Source organism: Pholcus phalangioides, unplaced genomic scaffold (genome assembly GCF_987345545.1).
Source record: "Pholcus phalangioides strain wild (caught in Gottingen) unplaced genomic scaffold, Ppha-v1.0 ptg000010l_1, whole genome shotgun sequence".
Lineage (NCBI taxonomy): Eukaryota > Metazoa > Arthropoda > Arachnida > Araneae > Pholcidae > Pholcus > Pholcus phalangioides.
In genome coordinates, this window is record NW_028301603.1 from 3364220 (window position 1) to 3384038 (window position 19819).

General features: G+C 34.3%; 1 protein-coding gene across 1 annotated transcript in view; it reads right to left on the minus strand.

Moving 5' to 3' along the window:
• Window positions 1–18094, minus strand: part of LOC149080754 (ephrin-B2-like) — a 418983-nt gene extending 400889 nt beyond the window's left edge. Inside the window, exon 1 of the mRNA XM_089237444.1 lies at window positions 17698–18094. Within this exon, the coding sequence (XP_089093570.1) occupies window positions 17698–17828 (131 nt within the window). The 5' untranslated portion in view covers window positions 17829–18094. The remainder of the gene's footprint in view (window positions 1–17697) is intronic.
• Between the last annotated feature and the right edge of the window lie 1725 nt (window positions 18095–19819).

Sequence of the window (19819 nt, forward strand, 5' to 3'; positions counted from 1 at the left end):
TTCGCCAGAAAAAAAAAAATATTTTTCATGAAGTTTTTGCTCTTTTTATGATAGAGGTGGCCAATTTTTTCGAGGTAAAATAAGGGTAATTAGGATAATTAATACGGGACACTGCACGCCGATTCTCACTAAACATGCTGCCAATTGTCGGCGGAATCGCCAAATATTGCTTATAAATAACCCTTTTTGACTAGTTGCAAGTGTCTGCTAAAAATGTAGTATTTCAAGAAAAAATGAGCCTAACAAACATGTGAGATAAATATTATAGTCATATTCGTTATAACACAATTTGTAAAATATGCAAATTACCTTCATTCCTGATTCCAGTAAAGATTGGGAATTGAAAAAAACGGGACATTTTTGTGAAAAATAATCAAGAAGGGCAAAATGTTTGTAAATGTTTTGTATGGAGAGTCATGTCCATGAGCAAGTCGGAACGTCAAACATGCAATAAATCACTTTTTCACTGTTACGTACATAAACAGAACGCGGTGAGCGGTAAGCTCTAATCTTAGAAAATTTCTTGGCAAAACGTCATTGAAACAAAAGTGTCGAAAATTCGTCGTTATATCCGAGGAAGTTCCTTTCCTTCGACGCTGTAAGCAAGTATCATTGATATTATTATCCATGGAAATAAGTCCGGATCACTGATTATTGACGTTATTATTAATTATGTATAGCACACCCCAGGCGGAAAAACCATTTGTTCTCCCCCCCCCCTCCCCATAACATGGGCTTCAGTAGCAGTTCGGTGCTACCGGAATAAACTAGCGCTAACCATTCGTAACCACAGTCGAACCCGGTTACAAAGACATCAAAGATTCGAGAGAAATCTTGTCGTAAAAACCGAGGTTGACGTTTTCAAAGACTTTTCGCGAGGAAAAATATAATCAGTTACAATCAAATAATGTGCATGGAGTTGTTATTCCATTATGATTAGGGGGTGTGACCATATTTGATCGAGAAAAATACGGGAAATTGAAATAATTGATACGGGGCATCACGATTCTCACCAAACGAGTTTCCATATGTCGGCGAAGTTGCCAAATATTTACTTGTAAATAACCATTGGCGAGAAATACAGCGCTACAGCAAGTCTACTGAAATGTATTTCATAGGGGGTAAAAAATAAACTCTTGGCGAGTATGTGAGAGGAATAGTTATAGTCATGTTCATTATAATGCAATTTACAAATAATGCAAATTATTCCTGATTCGAGCGAAGATTGGGAACTAGAGCAAGCTTCGTTGGAAAAAAACGACAACGAAAACTGGACATTTTTATGCAAAATAGTCGGGAAGTGCATAGTACGGGAATGTTTCGTATAATGGTCCATGTGCAAGTCGGAACGTCAAACATTCACTAAATGTTTTTTTTTTTCAATGTTATGTACAAATTGAACAGCCGAACCTTCCCTGGATACGATCAACTCTAATCTTTGGAATTTCTTGGAAGAACGTCATTGAAACAGGGGGGAAAAAAAATGACGAAAAATTTGTCGTTATATCCGAGTTGGTTGGTTTTCATTAACATTATTCTACATGAGAATCAATCTGGACCACCATTTACTCGCTCGCGTTATAGCCGAGGTGTTGTTATAATCGAGTTCGACTTTTACGATTTTACGAATGAAGTTCCATCTAAAAATTTCAGTGGTTTCCGGATGGAAAATGTGCTCGTATAACATCGATGTACCAATTAAAATACTTCATTCACATGTTGTTTTTACGACACTTTTTTACCGAAACGTTTCGCACTACAATATCTGTGGTTCTATTGGCCACTGGTCCACTAGATAAGGCTCCATGAATCTCGAAAAGCCTCTTCTCTCTTGTTTTTCAAACCCGAATCTCTCATATCACTTTCTTTTTCACTGGTGGTTTCATCCCTCTTTAACGCTTTAAGACTTTTCATACCCTAGGCCCAGGCCCGTTTAGTGTGAAAAAGTTCTTAAACTGCCCCTCTCTCTCTCTTAAAAGCGCCCCATAAATTTTATTTTAACGGGAGAAAGGTGGAAGGAAAGACTATTCGCGTAAAGAGGCTTCTTGAGAAGTATCCGCTTAACGTAATATTCGGCCCATAGGCATTAAAGTGGGGGTTTTTTTTACGCATGTCGCGTGAAAAACCTCCTTATAGCGGATTAAAATGGACGTATTCCTCTGGTGGTCACGGCCATTCGAGAAACGCATACATAAAAATAGGATTTAAAAAAAAAGAGCAAAAAATATAGAAGGCTTTTATGGCCTGGACGTGACTGACTTCCACAGTTGGTGCCCTTCATGTATTGCCTTCTAACCTCGTTATAAAGGGCGGGCTTTCATTATTATTACGATTATTAAGTTTCTTTATACATATATGAAATGACAGGCTTGTGAACAGCGTAACTAGTCATTTAGACTTATCTTAAAATCGGCAGGGAGAGAGAGAGCTTTTTATAGATCTATGATTTATCGACGTTCATAAATCTTTCCTAAATTTGAGAGAATTTTTATCCCCTGAAATTGTGTGGCGAGACCAATAATAGAGATTGTATTGATAGTACATATTCAATTATTACGATCATATCTACTCCAAGGGTGCTCAATTTCTCTGAGCGTGCGGGCCACTTCATGATTTAGAAACGAGTAGCGGGCCGCTTAAGTTATTTGTAAATGCACCGCGTGTCGCTTGAGCGATCTGGAATCGACTAAGAGTCACCAAAGTGTTATGTAAATGTGCCGCGGCGGCTCACTTGAGTGGGTTTGTAAATTTGCCGCGGCGGGTCACTTAAGTGGTCTGTAAATGTGCCGCGGCGGCTCACTTAAGTGGGTTTGTAAATGTGCCGCGGCGGCTCACTTAAGTGGGTTTGTAAATTTGCCGCGGCGGATCACTTAAGTGGTCTGCAAATGTGCCGCGGTGGATCACTAAAGTGGTCTGTAAATGTGCCGCGGCGGCTCACTTAAGTGGGTTTGTAAATGTGCCGCGGCGGCTCACTTAAGTGGGTTTGTAAATTTGCCGCGGCGGGTCACTAAAGTGGTCTGTAAATGTGCCGCGGCGGATCACTAAAGTGGTCTGTAAATGTGCCACCAGCTGCTCGAGTGATATAAAACTGTATCGAGGGTAACTTAATCGAATTGTGCCCACGAATATTGTTTTCCGAAAGAATTTTGCAACACGCGTTCTCTTGTTATATGCCAAAACTCCATTAATTCACTTTTTCAAAAAATTACATTAATATGACAACATGAATGAAATACGAAGGAAAAACTATTTGTGGGAAAAAATTTTCAATTGCATTGTTTAATTAGAAAGAAAAACAAGCGTCCCACAAAGTGGACAATGGTAAATAATGGGCTAAGCTGGGCTTTAATGAGCGCAAATGGGAAATATTAATACCTGGAACTGAGCCGGGGGTCACTTAAATGTTCTAGAACTGTGCCACGAGTCACTTGAGTTATTTTCCAATTTGTCTCGAGCCGCTCAAATGATCTGGAACTGTACCGCGGGTCGCTTAAGTTATGTGGAACCACGCCGTCGATGACTTAAGTTATTTGAAACTGCATCGTAGGTCACATAAATGATTTCCACTCAAATGATCTGGAACCGCACCTCGTGCCACTTGAGTGATCTGTATTCGCGCCATGGTGTGTTTTAAGTTTCTGTAAATGTACCGCGAGCTGCTCAAGTGATCTGAAACTGCACCGCGTAGAATGGATCGAAAAGTCCTCTTTAAATTATAATACTATGGAACTCATAAGTGAATTCTCATCGTGATAAGGGGTGCGGGACCCATCACTGATGCGAGTTCTAATTTCACGCAGGATATAGACCACAAGTCCCCGTTAAGTTACTCCAGAATGTGAAACTCATGATCTGTCATGCGAATGCTTATCCTAATAAGGGACGCGGAACCCATCACTGATGTGAATTCTAATATTTACACTGTATAAGGACCTAACTCCACGTTTGCATTACCATAAAACATAGTTTCCCAAACTTTTTATCCCATCACCCCTTCAAAAATTGCTTGTTCTTATCGCCACCAACTCCAGCCAACCCATAAGATCGTATACTAAACATATAGCTTCCCCCCTCCCACCCCACAAATCATCCCAACTCATTCCATCGCCCCACCCGCACGCGATAGAACCCACATTGCCTATACTGCCATAGAATGTAGAAGCCATCACCTATAATGTGAATTCTCTTTCTCGCCACAAGGGAGAATGCGGAATCCATAAATGATACCATTTCTCTTCTTTTTAAAGGCTCCCTTGAATACCCCATTGTAGAATAGATCAGTGGCTCAAATGCTCATCCTAACGCCGAATGTGGACCGAATCCCCCCCACTAAGATTAGATTTTGAAGAATGTGAAATTCATCATCTGTAATGTCGATTTCAATACAAATTCCGAAAATATAAATTAAAATAAGGAATTTTATCGACAGTTTCAATACCGTAATTTTCCACACAACTATGGCCCGTGCTCACTAAAACATCGATAGTTGAAATGCTAACAACAACATCTAATAGGCAATTTAATTACTATAAAGCAAAAAGCATAGATAACGTAATATGGAGATGTGGTTTGGACGCCCTCTCTCCGATACTTTCCCGCGAATCAGCTGTTAGTTGGGCGTTATGTTTTTCACGTTATCGTGTCCAGCTGGAAACTTCCTCAGCTACAAGTTACTACATCGAGCTTTTTTGCGCTATTGGTGTTCTCTATTACAGGTAATTTAGTACTTGTATATGTTTGATAAACATTTTACGGTTGCGTGCGTATAAAATATTTTGGAAAAATAATAGAAAATTGTACTTTTCGCTCTCAACTATGATCCACCCATTTGTATGGACCACAAGCTGTCGGTCGCGTGAGTTTGGTAATCGGAAAATTACTTGTCGATGATTTCCCCCTTGTAACTTTTGAAGCCTTCATGACCCCCTTGGGGGGATGAATTTTCAGAAATCCTGTCTTAGTGGGTATCTACTTTATAAAATGCATTATTGACTAAATTTCATATTTATGGTTTCAGCGACTTCGGCTCAATGATGATTGATTGCTCCATATAACCTTTGAACCCCCTCTCTTAGGGGGTTGTATTTTGGTTTCAACGGTTTCGGCTCGGCTGATTTCTCCATACGACTCCTCCCCCCACTACTGAGGCCCCCTGCAACCCCCTTGGCGGTTGAATTTCGAAAAAAAAACCCTTCATGGTTAGTATTTACGTCATGAAACGAAACTTCTGACCAAATTTCATGATGGAACTCCCCTTTTGACCCCTTTAGGGGTCGAATTTAGAAAAACTACTTCTTCATCATCTTCTAGCAAAGAGGATAAAGATGGATATATATGATATAGTTGTAGTACATTCTCTCAACTATGGTTCGTAAGCAATTTATAACACAAAATATTTGATAGACTATAGTTGGAACTTCGTAACACAACTATGGTCCAAAATTTAATTTAAAAAAAAATCCATATTTAAGCTACATAAGGAATAAAAAAAAGGCATTTAACTAATGATTGATCTTTCTACAGCCAATATCAGCAAGAAAAATTTTTTTGAATAGCTTGAATACAGAATGATTAAGATGATTAATGAAGAAAATGGTGTTATTTTGGACCATAGTTGTGCGAAATTACGGTACACCAAGTACAGCAGAACCTCTCTTTTGCGGTCACCGACGGGCCAAAAAAAAAAAATTCGTCCGTAAAAGAAGGGGGGGCCGTTAATCAGGGGGGTTTGAAATGCACACTTTTGTTATACAAGAGGAAATCATATTATTTGGCCGCAAAGGAGAGGTGATCGCATCTGAGGGGGGTGTTCGTTAGGGGGGGCGGGTTACTGTACCACGTAAAACTAGTGCATCGCCAACTAAAGAACACACGCGTGCCGCAAAATTTAGTAAAAAAAATTCGATTAATTTTTTTTGTTGTTGTCAATAACAAATTATCATACAGATGACGGCAATATTAAACACTTTAAAACGCATCACCTACGCTAAAAAATACTTGATTATCACAGTGTCTTCGGTAATTATAGCGATATTTATAGCAGCAAATGCCATTCTTCCCACGGGGCTCGATGGTATGTGCGTACGGAAAAGCATTAATTATTACACATGACAGGTGATTAAACCGGTTAATAAATTCCCCTCCATCAAATTTAAAGAACAACAAGTAGAACGTAATGAAACGATGAAAATAATAAACTATAAAATGTGTTAAAAATATAAAAAATAAAAAAGCTAATATATATCCGCCATGTCGGTGTGTTTTTCCCTCTTTTTTTCAATATAATAACCTATTTTTTGCTTTATATTTTGGTGTTGCATGTCATTTGAGATACTCCTAGATTAATATCTGTGATATATATTACGCGGGACCTTAATGATTTTAGGTAGGGGATGCAAGAAGATGGGGGGAAAAAAATATGAATGTGAGGTTCTTTTATATTTCATTATATATTACGCGATAGTCACATCGATTAAATCGAAGTTCGACTAATAGCTCTTCGGGTCGATAACTCATCGATTGAAACCAGGACTTGATTATGAAGATCAGAAATAGGAAAAATATTGGTGACCGTTTCTGAGTTATTTGATTATTTTGTAGTTTTATACTTGGATTCAATTATTTCACTTTTTTGTCAATTTCGAATTATTTTCACTTTTTTGTCAATTTAGAATTATTTTCACTTTTTGTGTCGATTTCAAATTATTTTCACTTTTTTGTTAATTTCAAATTATTTTCACTTCTGTGTCAATTTCAAATTATTTTCACTTTTTTGTCAATTTCAAATTATTTTCACTTTTTTGTCAATTTCAAATTATTTTCACTTTTTTGTCAATTTCAAATTATTTTCACTTTTTTGTCAATTTCAAATTATTTTTTTTCACTTTTACATTGATTTCGAATTTTTTTTGAAGATCAAGAAATGAATGTTGCTTGGATATTTGATTGTTTTAAAGTTTTATTACATGTATGGATTCACTTATTAAGAATAAGTTAACCCATAAAATTATAATTTTTTCTTGATTAAAGTAGATAACTATGTAGTTTGTCGATTGAAGTTGATTAAAAGTTATAATTTTCTGTCGATTTCGAATTATTTTTGATGTTTCATTAATAGTGAATTGTATTTTTTATTAAATTATTATTGGATTTTTCATGAATTTCAAATAGTATTTTTTTAGTAACTTTTTATCTATATGTTAATTGTATTTTTCTTTAATTTGAAAATTGTGTTTTCATCTATTTCAAATTGTGTATTTTACAGTTTCAAATTGTACCTTTTATCACTTTAAATTGTACCTTTTATCACTTTAAATTGTATCTTTTATCACTTTAAATTGCATCTTTTATCAATTTCAAATTGCACTTTTTTAACAATTTAAATTTTATATTTTCTATCAATTTAAATTTTATATTTTCTATCAATTTAAATTTTATATTTTCTATCAATTTAAATTTTATATTTTCTATCAATTTAAATTTTATATTTTCTATCAATTTAAATATCCTTTTTTACCACTTTAAAATTGTATTCTTGATCAATTTCAAATTGTATTTTTGATCAATTTCAAATTGTATTTTCATCCATTTAAACTGCATATTTTATCCATTTAAACTGCATATTTTATCCATTTAAACTGCATATTTTATCCATTTAAACTGCATATTTTATCCATTTAAACTGCATATTTTATCCATTTAAACTGCATATTTTATCCCTTTAAACTGCATATTTTATCAACTTCAAAATTTATATTTTATGTTTCAAATTCAATTGAAATGACATGGTAGTTTTTAGATTATTACTGAATTTTTCATCGATTCTGAGTAGTATTTTTTTCAAATTGTTTTTGAATTTTTATTTATCAATGTCAAATTTATTTTTTCAGTCATTGCATTGTGATTTATAATTCTTCTAATGTAATTTCATTTATTTTTTTTTTAATTACCGTATTTTGGTTTCGGTTTTATTTTATTTCTATCATAAATACCTTTTCTTTCATTTAAAAAAGTTCAAATGCTAATTTTAAATTTTTAGTTTGAAGTTTTTTAATTTTTTAAAAAATTAATTTTTAAATCATTTTTTCAAAATTTCTAATTTTTAAATTTGAAATTGAATTTTCAAAATATAATTTTTATGTATGATGTTTCAAATTTATTGATTTTTAAAATGATATTTTCGTATAATTTACAGTGTAATCTTATAAATCAAATTTGTTGACTAGGTTATATCATTAGTTGGATTTATTGTATAATTTTCACATTGATTTCAATTTTCAATTCTAAAGACCGTATTTTAACGTGTATAATGTGTATAAGAAACCCCTTTCCTCGAAAATTCGATCCCAAAATAAGGAGGGCTTCTCAGATGTGGTCACCCCTCTTTTACGGCCAAATAATAATTTACTCTTGTATGATAAAAGTATACATTTGAAACCCCTGAATAATGTCAACTCTCTCTTACGGACAAATTTTTTTGTCCCGTCGATGTCCGTAAAAGATAGGTTTTACTGTATATCTTTTCAACTTTTTTTCCAAATTAAGCCCAAAAAATCAGGGAGGGATCTTTATACAATAATAGTTAAAATGCAGTAATTAAGAATAAAAAAATTCCCTAAATTAATTTCTTTTCCTCATTTTTTTCAATGCTTTGCTCCGGATTTTTTCTAAGCTACAACAGAGTAATTTGAATACTGTATTTTTTTGATTGCAAGCAGTAAAATTTATTTCTATATCGAAGTAGTAAACACATGAGATGTTTTTGACATTCTATTATTATTTGGCCGTAAAAGAGGGGTGACCGCATCTGGGAAGGGGGTATCTGTTAAGAGGGGTACTGTACGTGGTTAATATGGTGTGTATTAAAGAGTTCTTCCTACTGCGTTAATCAATAACTAACTGCGTATTCCGACATATCTATCGGAATGTTCCTTTCGATTAGGTAAGTTTGGTTCAAATATTTTTGTGAGTAAAATCGAAACAAGAAATGAAATATTTCCATTCTTAAACGGTAATAGGGCACGAAACAAGAGAAATAGTTGCATTTTCTCCTAATAACTATTCAAAATTGAGGATAGCCAGAATTTTACTGAAGGTTTTCTGTGTATTTTTCCACCAAAATGTGCCAAAGAATTTTTCACAGCTTTTAATGTTCTCTCCCCTCCCCCCCCCCCCCATTCCCAAGCATTTACGACACCAAATTTTCTCCTAAGATTACACAGTTTTGTTTACACTCTTTCAGCAAATCAAGAAACAAAAATCCAAGAAAATTTGTTTCAATCCTGTATGTTCCAATGTGTAATTGAATATACATTTTCCCCAACGAGCTTGAGGCGACCACCAATAGATGGTGCCTTCGTTTCCAACCCAACTCGTTAATGGCAGTAAACTGCTATATATCGATATGGCCAGAGTTGGTGGTTGGTGAAGTAGTGCAAAATACGCTGTGTGTAAACACGATACGTTTTTGCTTTTATCTAGAAAAAGTTGATCCCCTCCGTCGGTATCATTTTTTGAGAGCTACTGAAATTTTACGTGTTCAGAGATAAAAACGTACCGAATTGAGGGAATTGAAAATAAAACTCAAGATAACAACTATTCAACTTTACTAAGATTTTTCTGTTTATAGAAAACAGTTGTGTTATACAGCCTGCACGTATTATAGATAACATGCAGACAAACTGCACATTTTGCCGTTAATTAACCATTTTAGCTAATCTGAGAATCTACTTTAATTAATTAAATTGCTGTGTTGATGTATTTTCCAATTACAAATGTGCTAAAAGCACAAATTTACATTTGTTTTTGTAAGCAATTATTTCAATACGTTTTCATGGGGATGACTCAAAGATCGTTTAGGGCTAAAAGAGCTGAAACGGCTGCCTACAGCAAATCGTACGCTCAGCATGAACCGTTTAAACAAAGACTTCAGAAAATTCAGTCCCATCACCTTCTAATGATAAATTGCTGTAAGGACACAGCTTGTCTTGTCGGTCGTCTCTTATTCGTACTTGAAAGAGAACAATACTAATAGATGTCACATATACGCAAGATGCCTCAGCTACTGATTATAGGATGGAGCCTGTGTGAACAGTAATGCCAAACACTAAAAAAATGCAGTGTAATGCGTGAATGGCTCTACAATGAAACAACAGCCACGTGCCGAGATTCGTTCCAAACAATTAACCAACTAAAGGCCGGCGGAAAACGCCAATTCATCGTTCTGCGACCAACTCATCCTGGCAACCCCTTGAGAAGTGGCACTGACGGAAGAGAATCTAGCGCCACATCATCCATCGGGGTCCCACGAACCCATCGTCATTGGCAGAACCAGCTTAACAGCCCCATGAGGCCCCCGGGCATAGCGATGTTTTGAGGGCCCCTACCTAGCTCCAACTGCCTGCTCCAATTTTTATACTTACTATCAAATATCATGGCACCGAATCTCATTACAAAGTGTTCACTATGTACTTTAGATCCCCGGGCCACGTCCAGATGTGCCCATGCATTAAGACGGCCCCGCAGAGCAAAAAAAGTCCTCCCCCATTTCAAAACCTTTCATAAACGCGTGACAATATGCACCGCTCTTTTCAGGCCACAATTGACAATCGCAGCTCTAAGAAGCGTTATCATCACTCAACATTGACGTATGTAAATCAAGATCCGGATCAAGAAAGAAGGAATGACAGAATATATCCGCTCATAAATATTTTACTAACATTTCTACGTTGAAAATATTTCGTATATGAATATGTCATCCATATATATTTAGAGAAATGATAATCGTAATCTCATAATATAATGGGAATACAATTCCGAATGTTTATTGCGATCATTTACCACTCCGGACGATAAACAATCGTATCACCATTATCATCATTATTATTATTTTCTTACAATGCATGTTGTTACACAGGCGGCGTACCTTTTTGAGAATAAAAGTCAGCGAAGCATACGAAAGACTTTCTAAGATGGCGCTTACTTATTTATATCATAGAACATTCCAGAAATAAGAAAAAAAAAACAATCGAAATTTTCCGGCTTTCCATATATATTGGTAATAGTCAGACACATGGGACATTGATTTGTAATGGGAAGAAATATATATGATTTTTTTTTTTTTCCGGTGGTTGGAAAATATACTGGAAAGGTCTTTATTAATAATATTTCATGGTATTTGCATTATCTAAGAATAATATCGAAAGTAAATCCTCAGTGACCTATCTTATCAGTAGGTAAATCAGATATATATTTAGTCATATATAAATGGTACGGTAAATGTGATAAATGCTGTTATTATACATAATATAATCGGTTATTATGCATACTTACCAAACATTTTTTTTTTTTGGTAAGTTTCATAAATTTCCCTAAATTTATCACTCTTACCGGCGATTATGCGTAGTACCCAAGAGTCTTTGATAAATTCGATAAATTTTCCTACATCTATTACTTTTACCGGTGAATACCCAAACTTCGCGTCGTTGGTAAACATGATGAATCGTACGTACTATATGAGATACAATACATGATAATTCATGCATGTATTTATCATTAAATAGGGGCACGATCGTAAAATTAGTTATCATATTATATCGGGTTTTCCGATTATATGCATCACCTATACTGTACTTGACTCATTTGTAATTTTTTTCATATTTATCAAATTCACGGATTACACTTGGTTATTATGCATAATTGTTGGCAAAAGTGATAATTTTTTTTAGTATTTATCAAATTAACCAAAGACGTTTGGAACGAATATATTATTCATATTCGCCGGTAAAAGTCATAAATTTATCAAACTTACCAAGACGATTAGTAAGTATACATAACAACCGGTTATTATCTATAATAACCAATTTATCACATTTACCATAACATTATATATTTAAAAAAAAATTTAAAAATCAAATAATCATTAAAGCACTCATTTTAGAATGTTTTGCATAAAATGAAGGATTTCCATCGCACAAAAACAGTTTTTTATATGTAAAACTTTCATAATTTCTTTCTAATAACAGTTTTAAATAAAAATTTATTTGATTTTAAATTTGTTACTTTTGTGAGTTTTCTTATAATGATAATGTAGATCGATTGTGTGTATTTAAAAAAACATTTTTCATTCACGGTATTCGACTACGTGTAAAAGTGTCATTTTGGAAGAAAATATCGATTTTTATTTTCCATTTTTATGAAAGCTCAAAATAGTCGGTGATTATGCATAATAACCGGATTTATCACATTTATCTTTAACATATAAACCCTGTACAAGCATTTGTATAGTCGATATTTCAAATTTTTTCTACGCTTTCAATGTGAATGAACCTTTTAATTCGAAATTTGCTGTAATTTCTGTACTATCAAGATCTCATTATGTCTTTCATCGAGTCTTAATTTTCATTATTTTTGGATTTTTGTTTTGTTTCAGTTGACTTTCAGAAGAAAATTAATTGATTGGATAATGATAGGCCAATTTTCTATGTGTTTGGTTTCGACGTTAAGGTATCCGACTACGTTTGAAATGTAATTTGGAAGGAAATTTTAATGTATTCTTTATGAAAAGCCCCAATTTTCTCTCTCTTATGATTCTAAAACAGGCCTAGTTTTGTTTATATAACGCTTAGAATCGAAGTTACGAGTAATTGTATTTCGTTTTTACATACTAGTAATCAGTGAATAAAAACTTCAAACATGTTTTACGAAGAATACTATTTTTGACATTCTACTTGAGTTTGAAACATGATTTCTCTGTATCATAAGAAAATTTTAATATATTTTGTCGTGTATTGTTAAGGTTATGAAGCAAAATCTGAGGTCTATTACATACATGTGTTACTGTGTTTTACAAACGATGTGTTGAATGAAATTTCAAAAAAATTCACACGTACATTAACAGATTTGATTGTAATTTATGAGCATACCATACAACTCTTTAAATTTTGGTTCGTAACCTGCACCATTACTATCTGAATGTACTGTGGATATAACAAAACATTTCATTCATAAAATGTTTTACAATCGAGTTTCGAATATTACATGAATTTTGCTTAAAAATTTGACATAAGAAATGATTTTTTCGTAGAAAATGACATGGACAGTCCGAAATTTATTACTGTTCCCCCCTTTTTAAGAAGGGGAGACTTTTTACCCCCACTACACTTTCTATCGAAAATGTTAATTAATTAATAATTAAAGTTCACTCCAGTACCATGTTATAGAAAAAGTGACAAGAGAGGTAATCGAATACCTTAAATAAATCACTTTCAGTGTTATTCACAAAATAAAAATTAAATTGTTTTCGCATTATAACAGTAAAATGTTTTTTTCTTCTAATTTTTTTTCACCAAAATTGATTTGATTCGAAATGAAATAGTATCTTTTGTAAATTTTGTTAGTGTTTTAATGCTGATTGGGGTTACATTTTCCAAAAAATTTTATTTCCTATAAATTACAAATCTTGTCTTATAACAGAGGTCTTCAACCTTTTTCAAGTTCCGAGCACTGTTTGTATCCATCGCCAAAAGAAGAGCACTCTTTTCGGCAAGTTCGACGTACGAATCCATGAAATCAGGAAGATTTCAATCCTAGAAAGCAATTTTTTTCAAGAAATTCAATTCTAACGTTGATCAAGTACTCGCGAGCATGAAATCGGTCACGAGCATCGAGCACTCTGGATACTTCAGGGCTTCACTGCGTTGGTCACGAGCAAGGGATTGAAGATGCCTGTCTTATAATATGATTATTCTGCCAGATGTTAAGGTTATGAATCAACAGATTTAGATGTAACTTATGAGCGTACCAGACAATCTTTTTAAAGCAGTGGTTCCCAAAGTGGGCAATATCGCCGGGACGTTGGAATGGTCCAAGAGGGTGGTAGAAGATATGGGTTAAGTATAGGATCCCATGGACTTTCTTGAGTTGGGGGCGGTAGGAATAAAAATTTTCTAAAGAAGGGGGCGATGGAACAATAAGTTTGAGAGACTATGTTTTAAATTTTTGGTTCACAACCTGCATCATTACTAGCTGAATGTTCTAATATTACAAGAAATTTGCTCAAAATTTGACATAAAAATGACTTTTTTTATAGAAAATTACATCAGTCCACAATTTGTTATTATTTTCACCTTTCTGACACACTTTCTACCAAAAAATGTTATTAAAGTTCCTTCCAGTACCATTATATAGAAAAGTCACAAGAAAGATAGTCGGATACCTTAACACTTTCAGTGTTAATTACGCAATAAAAATTTAATTTTTTTGAATTAATTTAATTTTAGTCGTATAAGCAGTAAAAAAAATTTTTTTTCAACAAGACTGATTTGATTTGAAATCAAATAGAATCTTTGTAAATTTTCTTTTAATGTTAATGCTGATTGTGACGTTACGAAATACGCGTAATACGTTTCGTAAAAATTTCTATTTAAAATTACAATGGACGGCTGATCATTTTTTGCTAAATATTTAAGGAATGCGTTAATAAGAAACTGTCTGAATTTTTAATCAGAAACATTTATTCTAAAGATTTCATTTTAATTATAAATAATTTTTAATAAATTTAAATTATCCACATGACCATGGCCCCCACATCCTATAGTGGGTCCCCTAGCTTGGGATCTTTTGCGGGACCCCCGGTCAGACTTTTAACGGGCCTCTTCTGTAATTCATTTATAGCGTGAAAAGCAAAAAATGATGCGAACTGTCCCGGGCCCTGTCAGTCCCCCGTATATGGGGGCCATGCGCATGACGTCACATTTTTCCAAGCGATGGATAGCATACAATGCATATCAATAGTCTACCGTTAAGAAAACCTCATAAATGTGTTGGCAGATGGTACTCGTTGACGTGTTGTCAGGTGTTAAACATGTGTTAGTTCTATCAAAAGTATTGAATACAGTTGTGGAATGTTATTCAAGTTTTTATATATTAAAAAAAAAAAAGAGTATAATTTTGTTCTTCTTCCACCATCTTTTCGTCAACGGAGCATTTTAAAGGTTATAAAATTAAAAACTAATCTTAATTATTGATTTCCACCGATTTGTCACAAATACCTCTTGATAATTTTGTCATAATTTCGGTCACATTAAAATCTTTCGATAAAAAAAATGACAATGTATATATCTTAAAAGTTAAGCTTGACAATGAAGGAGCTATTCGGAGTTGGGTTTACACCTTTTTACCAAAATGTCTTTGCTTGAATTGTAAATGAATTTTCGGGGGGAATTTGGTTGCAGACGAATTGTGTATGAATTTGATTGTAGATGAATTGTGTATGAATTTGATTGCAGACGAATTGTGTATGAATTTGATTGTAGATGAATTGTGTATGAATTTGATTGTAGATGAATCGTGTATGAATTTGATTGTAGATGAATTGTGTATGAATTTGATTGCAGACGAATTGTGTATGAATTTGATTGTAGATGAATTGTGTATGAATTTGATTGTAGATGCATCGTGTATGAATTTGATTGTAGATGAATTGTGTATGAATTTGATTGCAGACGAATTGTGTATGAATTTGATTGTAGATGAATCGTGTATGAATTTGATTGTAGATGAATTGTGTACGAATTTGATTGTAGATGAATTGTTGATGAATTTCATTATAAATTAATTGTGGGTAATTTGATTGTAGATGGGAATTTGCAAATGAATTGTGGGTAATTTGATTGTAGATGGGAATTTGCAAATGAATTGTGGGTAATTTGATTGTAGATGAGAATTTGCAAATGAATTGTGGGTAATTTGATTGTAGATGAGAATTTGCAAATGAATTGTGGGTAATTTGATTGTAGATGAGAATTTGCAAATGAATTGTGGGTAATTTGATTGTAGATGAGAATTTGCAAATGAATTGTGGATGACTTTTGTTGTAGATGAATTTCATTGTGGATTAATTGTACATCAGTTTCATTGTGGATTAATTGTACATCAGTTTCATTGTGGATTAATTGTACATCAGTTTCATTGTGGATTAATTGTACATCAGTTTCATTGTGGATTAATTGTACATCAGTTTCATTGTGGATTAATTGTACATCAGTTTCATTGTGGATTAATTGTACATCAGTTTCATTGTGGATTAATTGTACATCAGTTTCATTGTGGATTAATTGTACATCAGTTTCATTGTGGATTAATTGTACATCAGTTTCATTGTGGATTAATTGTAGATGAATTCTAAATTATATTATAAGTAAGTGTTATTGAAGTTTTTCTTAATTTTTTACCATTTTTCTTTAATTTTTTTAGCCGCCTTGTTGGACTTGTTTTGCCTGTTGTGGCTTTACATTTTGTTTTTGTATCCGAATTACACGTTTCAGATCACATAAAATTGTCATTATTTTTGATAAGTTATCCTGCATATACCTACATTTTCTATATTATGTTTTATAAATAGAAGAAAAAGCATTGTAACTAATATCCATTAGAGAAATTCAACCCTGTTTATCACTCGTACATCGTTTGACACGTTTTCAGTCACGAAGTGCTCAGAAGAAAGTGCATAACTTTTTTCACCATATTTAAACTCTCTTGAAAGAATACATTCAGTGGCTGAAGAAAGTGATAATGATAAGAAAGAGTCGTTCGTACTCCTGTATTTTTCACAAGGTATCGAACGGTGGTTCAGATACAACATCTTTGCGAGCACTGTCTATAAACATCATCACTAGAAGAGAACCCGTACACAACCGTGACGTATAATCAAATTAAAATCAGCTGATATTTGAATTCTACTTCTAGGTCGGATTAAAGATCAACTCGAGCATTTTTAGAAGTTTTACTCATAATCAAGGTGCTCGCGAGCTACCATAAAGTGCCTGATTTAAAGCAATACAGCTATATCAGATTCCGAATAATAGTTGATTTCAGGACCACAAGAATTTATGAAGTAACACAAAGTTTTTAGGTGTTGAAATGAGTCATCTATTTATCATAGAACTAACTACATGCATTGCAAAATAAAATTGCAATTTTTCGCAACGTTTTCTGATCGGCGATGCTAATATGTAACTTCCAGTGCTGAAACGATGAAAAATACGTGTCAGATTACATATTTGATAGTAAATAAAATCACCTTCGTTCATGTGTTTAATCAATATTTTACATAGGGACAAATGCGCCCATTGGTCCTCAAAGGGTTAATATTCATCAGTTACTGATCCGAGAGGAAAAACTACCCTCAAATTATTTTTAAATTTAAAAAAACTCGTGAATTAACTGGGAAAAAAAAACTTAAATTAATTAAAATCAAATGACAATATATAATGAATAATTTTATCTATTTACCCATTTTTAGCCGTTCCTCTAATTCATGACCAAATTGCACAATTTTTTTTATGTATAATAACTGGTTGCCTAACTGACATATTTGAGAAGATTCGAAAAATTGGATATTTCCAGATCGAAAATTAGGATAAAATTTCCAAAAATTTGATATTTGAAGAGTAAAAAAAAATTTAATTTCTTTGTAAACAAATTTGAAAAAAAAATATCATGACACTAATTAGACTTTTCAATTTTCAAAAATATTAATTTCATGCAAAAATTTTAAAATTAAGCGAAAAATGTTTTTTTCCAACAAAGCGTTGCTGCTCAAACACAACGGCAGTCAAAAATGTGTAAAAACCTGAAATTTTTTCATATTCATGTTTCAATGAATGAAAAAAAAAAAAAAAAATACATGGAACTTACATGGGATTAGATGAATTCCAATGAATATCGAACAGTTTCTTGCCGAACACCGAACCGGGTATGTACATCAAACACGTGCAGAAAAGACCGCACATTAACACAAACCGGCAACCGCGCACCATCATAAACATTTTCGTTCCCTTGAAACAACAATTATAATAATAATCCTAAAATACAATTTAAAAACAAAAATTCCTTAATCGCACAAACACCACCAACAACAACAACAACACCGCCGACGTCCAGGTCCAGTCCGTTTAAGAACACTGACACAGAGTGGCATGTAATAGCGGAGGAAGGTTTCGCTAAACACTTACTCGAGAGAGTGAAAGAAAAATAATAATAATAATAAAATAATAAAATAAATAACAAGTAAATCCAAGCAGTCACAAGATGCGGTTGTATAAGATATGATTTACCGAGTGGAAAAGAAAAACCTCACAAAACTATTCAAGGAAAGTATAGAACGAAAAGAAAAGAATTATAATAGTTTATAAGTCGATGGGAATGTGCGTGCAGGAGGAGGAGGAGGAGAATCTCCTCTTGAAGAAGATTCAAACGAAAAAGAAAAATGAAAAAAGAAAAAGCACGTCCGAAAATAAACCGGTCTTTTCACAATCGTTCGCCGAGATATTCTCTCGTCACAATTTTCTTTTCGGCGTCCGAAAAAAAGAACATTTCCCGCACTTTTTTTTTTGCACGTATTTGTAGCGACATCCATCGGATGGAAGTATTACTAAAAGAATAGAAAAGTATCCTAGATCAGTGTTTCTTAACCTTTTTTTTTGCCCGTGGCCCCCCCCCCCCTTTGAACCATTTTTTTTTTCCTCGTGGCCCCCCTGTCTTACCCTGAGTCTTGAACTCTCATCTATAGAAGCAAGATCCTTTATACGTATTGAAATAATTTTTTCATTGAATTTATACTGAACGAAAATTTTGCTAAGAAAATTGGCATCCAGACCACTGGCCTAGAATTTATTGATCTCCCCGCTGGTCCGAGTTCTACCAGAACCGTCTCAACATCACTCCCCCACCCCCCTCCCCCCCAGGCAAAGTGATGCTATGTTAGTCCATTACTTAGCTGATAATAAACAGTCTACACATTTCCTACTTATTTTCAAAATTTATTGTACTATACAAATATCATAATGTCCCTACCGTACTTATGGACATGAGGGCCTCGGGCATGACCCCTCACAAGAGTGGGACAGTCAGAGCTGCAGCCCGGAACCTGATATGGTTTTCAGCATTTTTTGTTTTTCACACTATAAAATTCAATATAGAGAAGGTGGGGGGGGGGGGGGGTCTGTGAAAATCTAGCCAGGGACCTGCGAAAAACTTCATCCTAGGGAACTTGTTGCAAAATGTAGGCGGTGAGGTCTATGCCCTAAGACGGCCCTGGTTTTATGGGTGGTTTTGTTGGATTCTGTAAGTGTAGTCACTAATATAAAAGCTTTATTTCTTTTAGCTTAATTTTTCTTCTCAGCTCTCTGAAGCCCTCCAAACCACCTGTCATGGTCCCTTTTTCCATTTTCTTCCGTGGCCCCCTTGAGGTATCCCAGTAACACTAGGGGGCCATATGGTCCCCGGTTGAGAACCACTGTCCTAGATCAGTGTTTCTCAACCGCCGGGCCGCGGTCCGGCACTGGGCCACAGGGCCGGACTTGGGCAGGTGCGAAGGGTGCTTCCGCACCGTGCCGCTAACTTTTTGGGGCTGCAAAAGGGGGAATAAAAATGTTTTGATTACATTTTTGACTTCAACAAACCAATAGCTTAAAATTCAGTCCAAGATAGAGAATCTGAAGCCTGTGTAGATAATCGGTTTTCTATCCCTGAGGGCCCTAAACCTTCAAGTGCCTGGGGGAGCACTCCCAATTTTTTCACTGGGAAGCGCATACTTTTGTCCATATTTATTGCCAAATGGTATTTTTTTATAACCACGAAGTAGTTTTACAGTCGTTTTTGGACACCAGTGTGAACCTGGCGGGCCAGAGTACCCATGGACATAAGAAAACCCCTGTTCAGAGGGGCCGCAATTTTTTTCTTGCATCGGGCCGCAAAATGCTTACGCCCGTCCCTGCTGGGCGCTAATATCATTCATACCGGGCCGCGAGTGATTAGC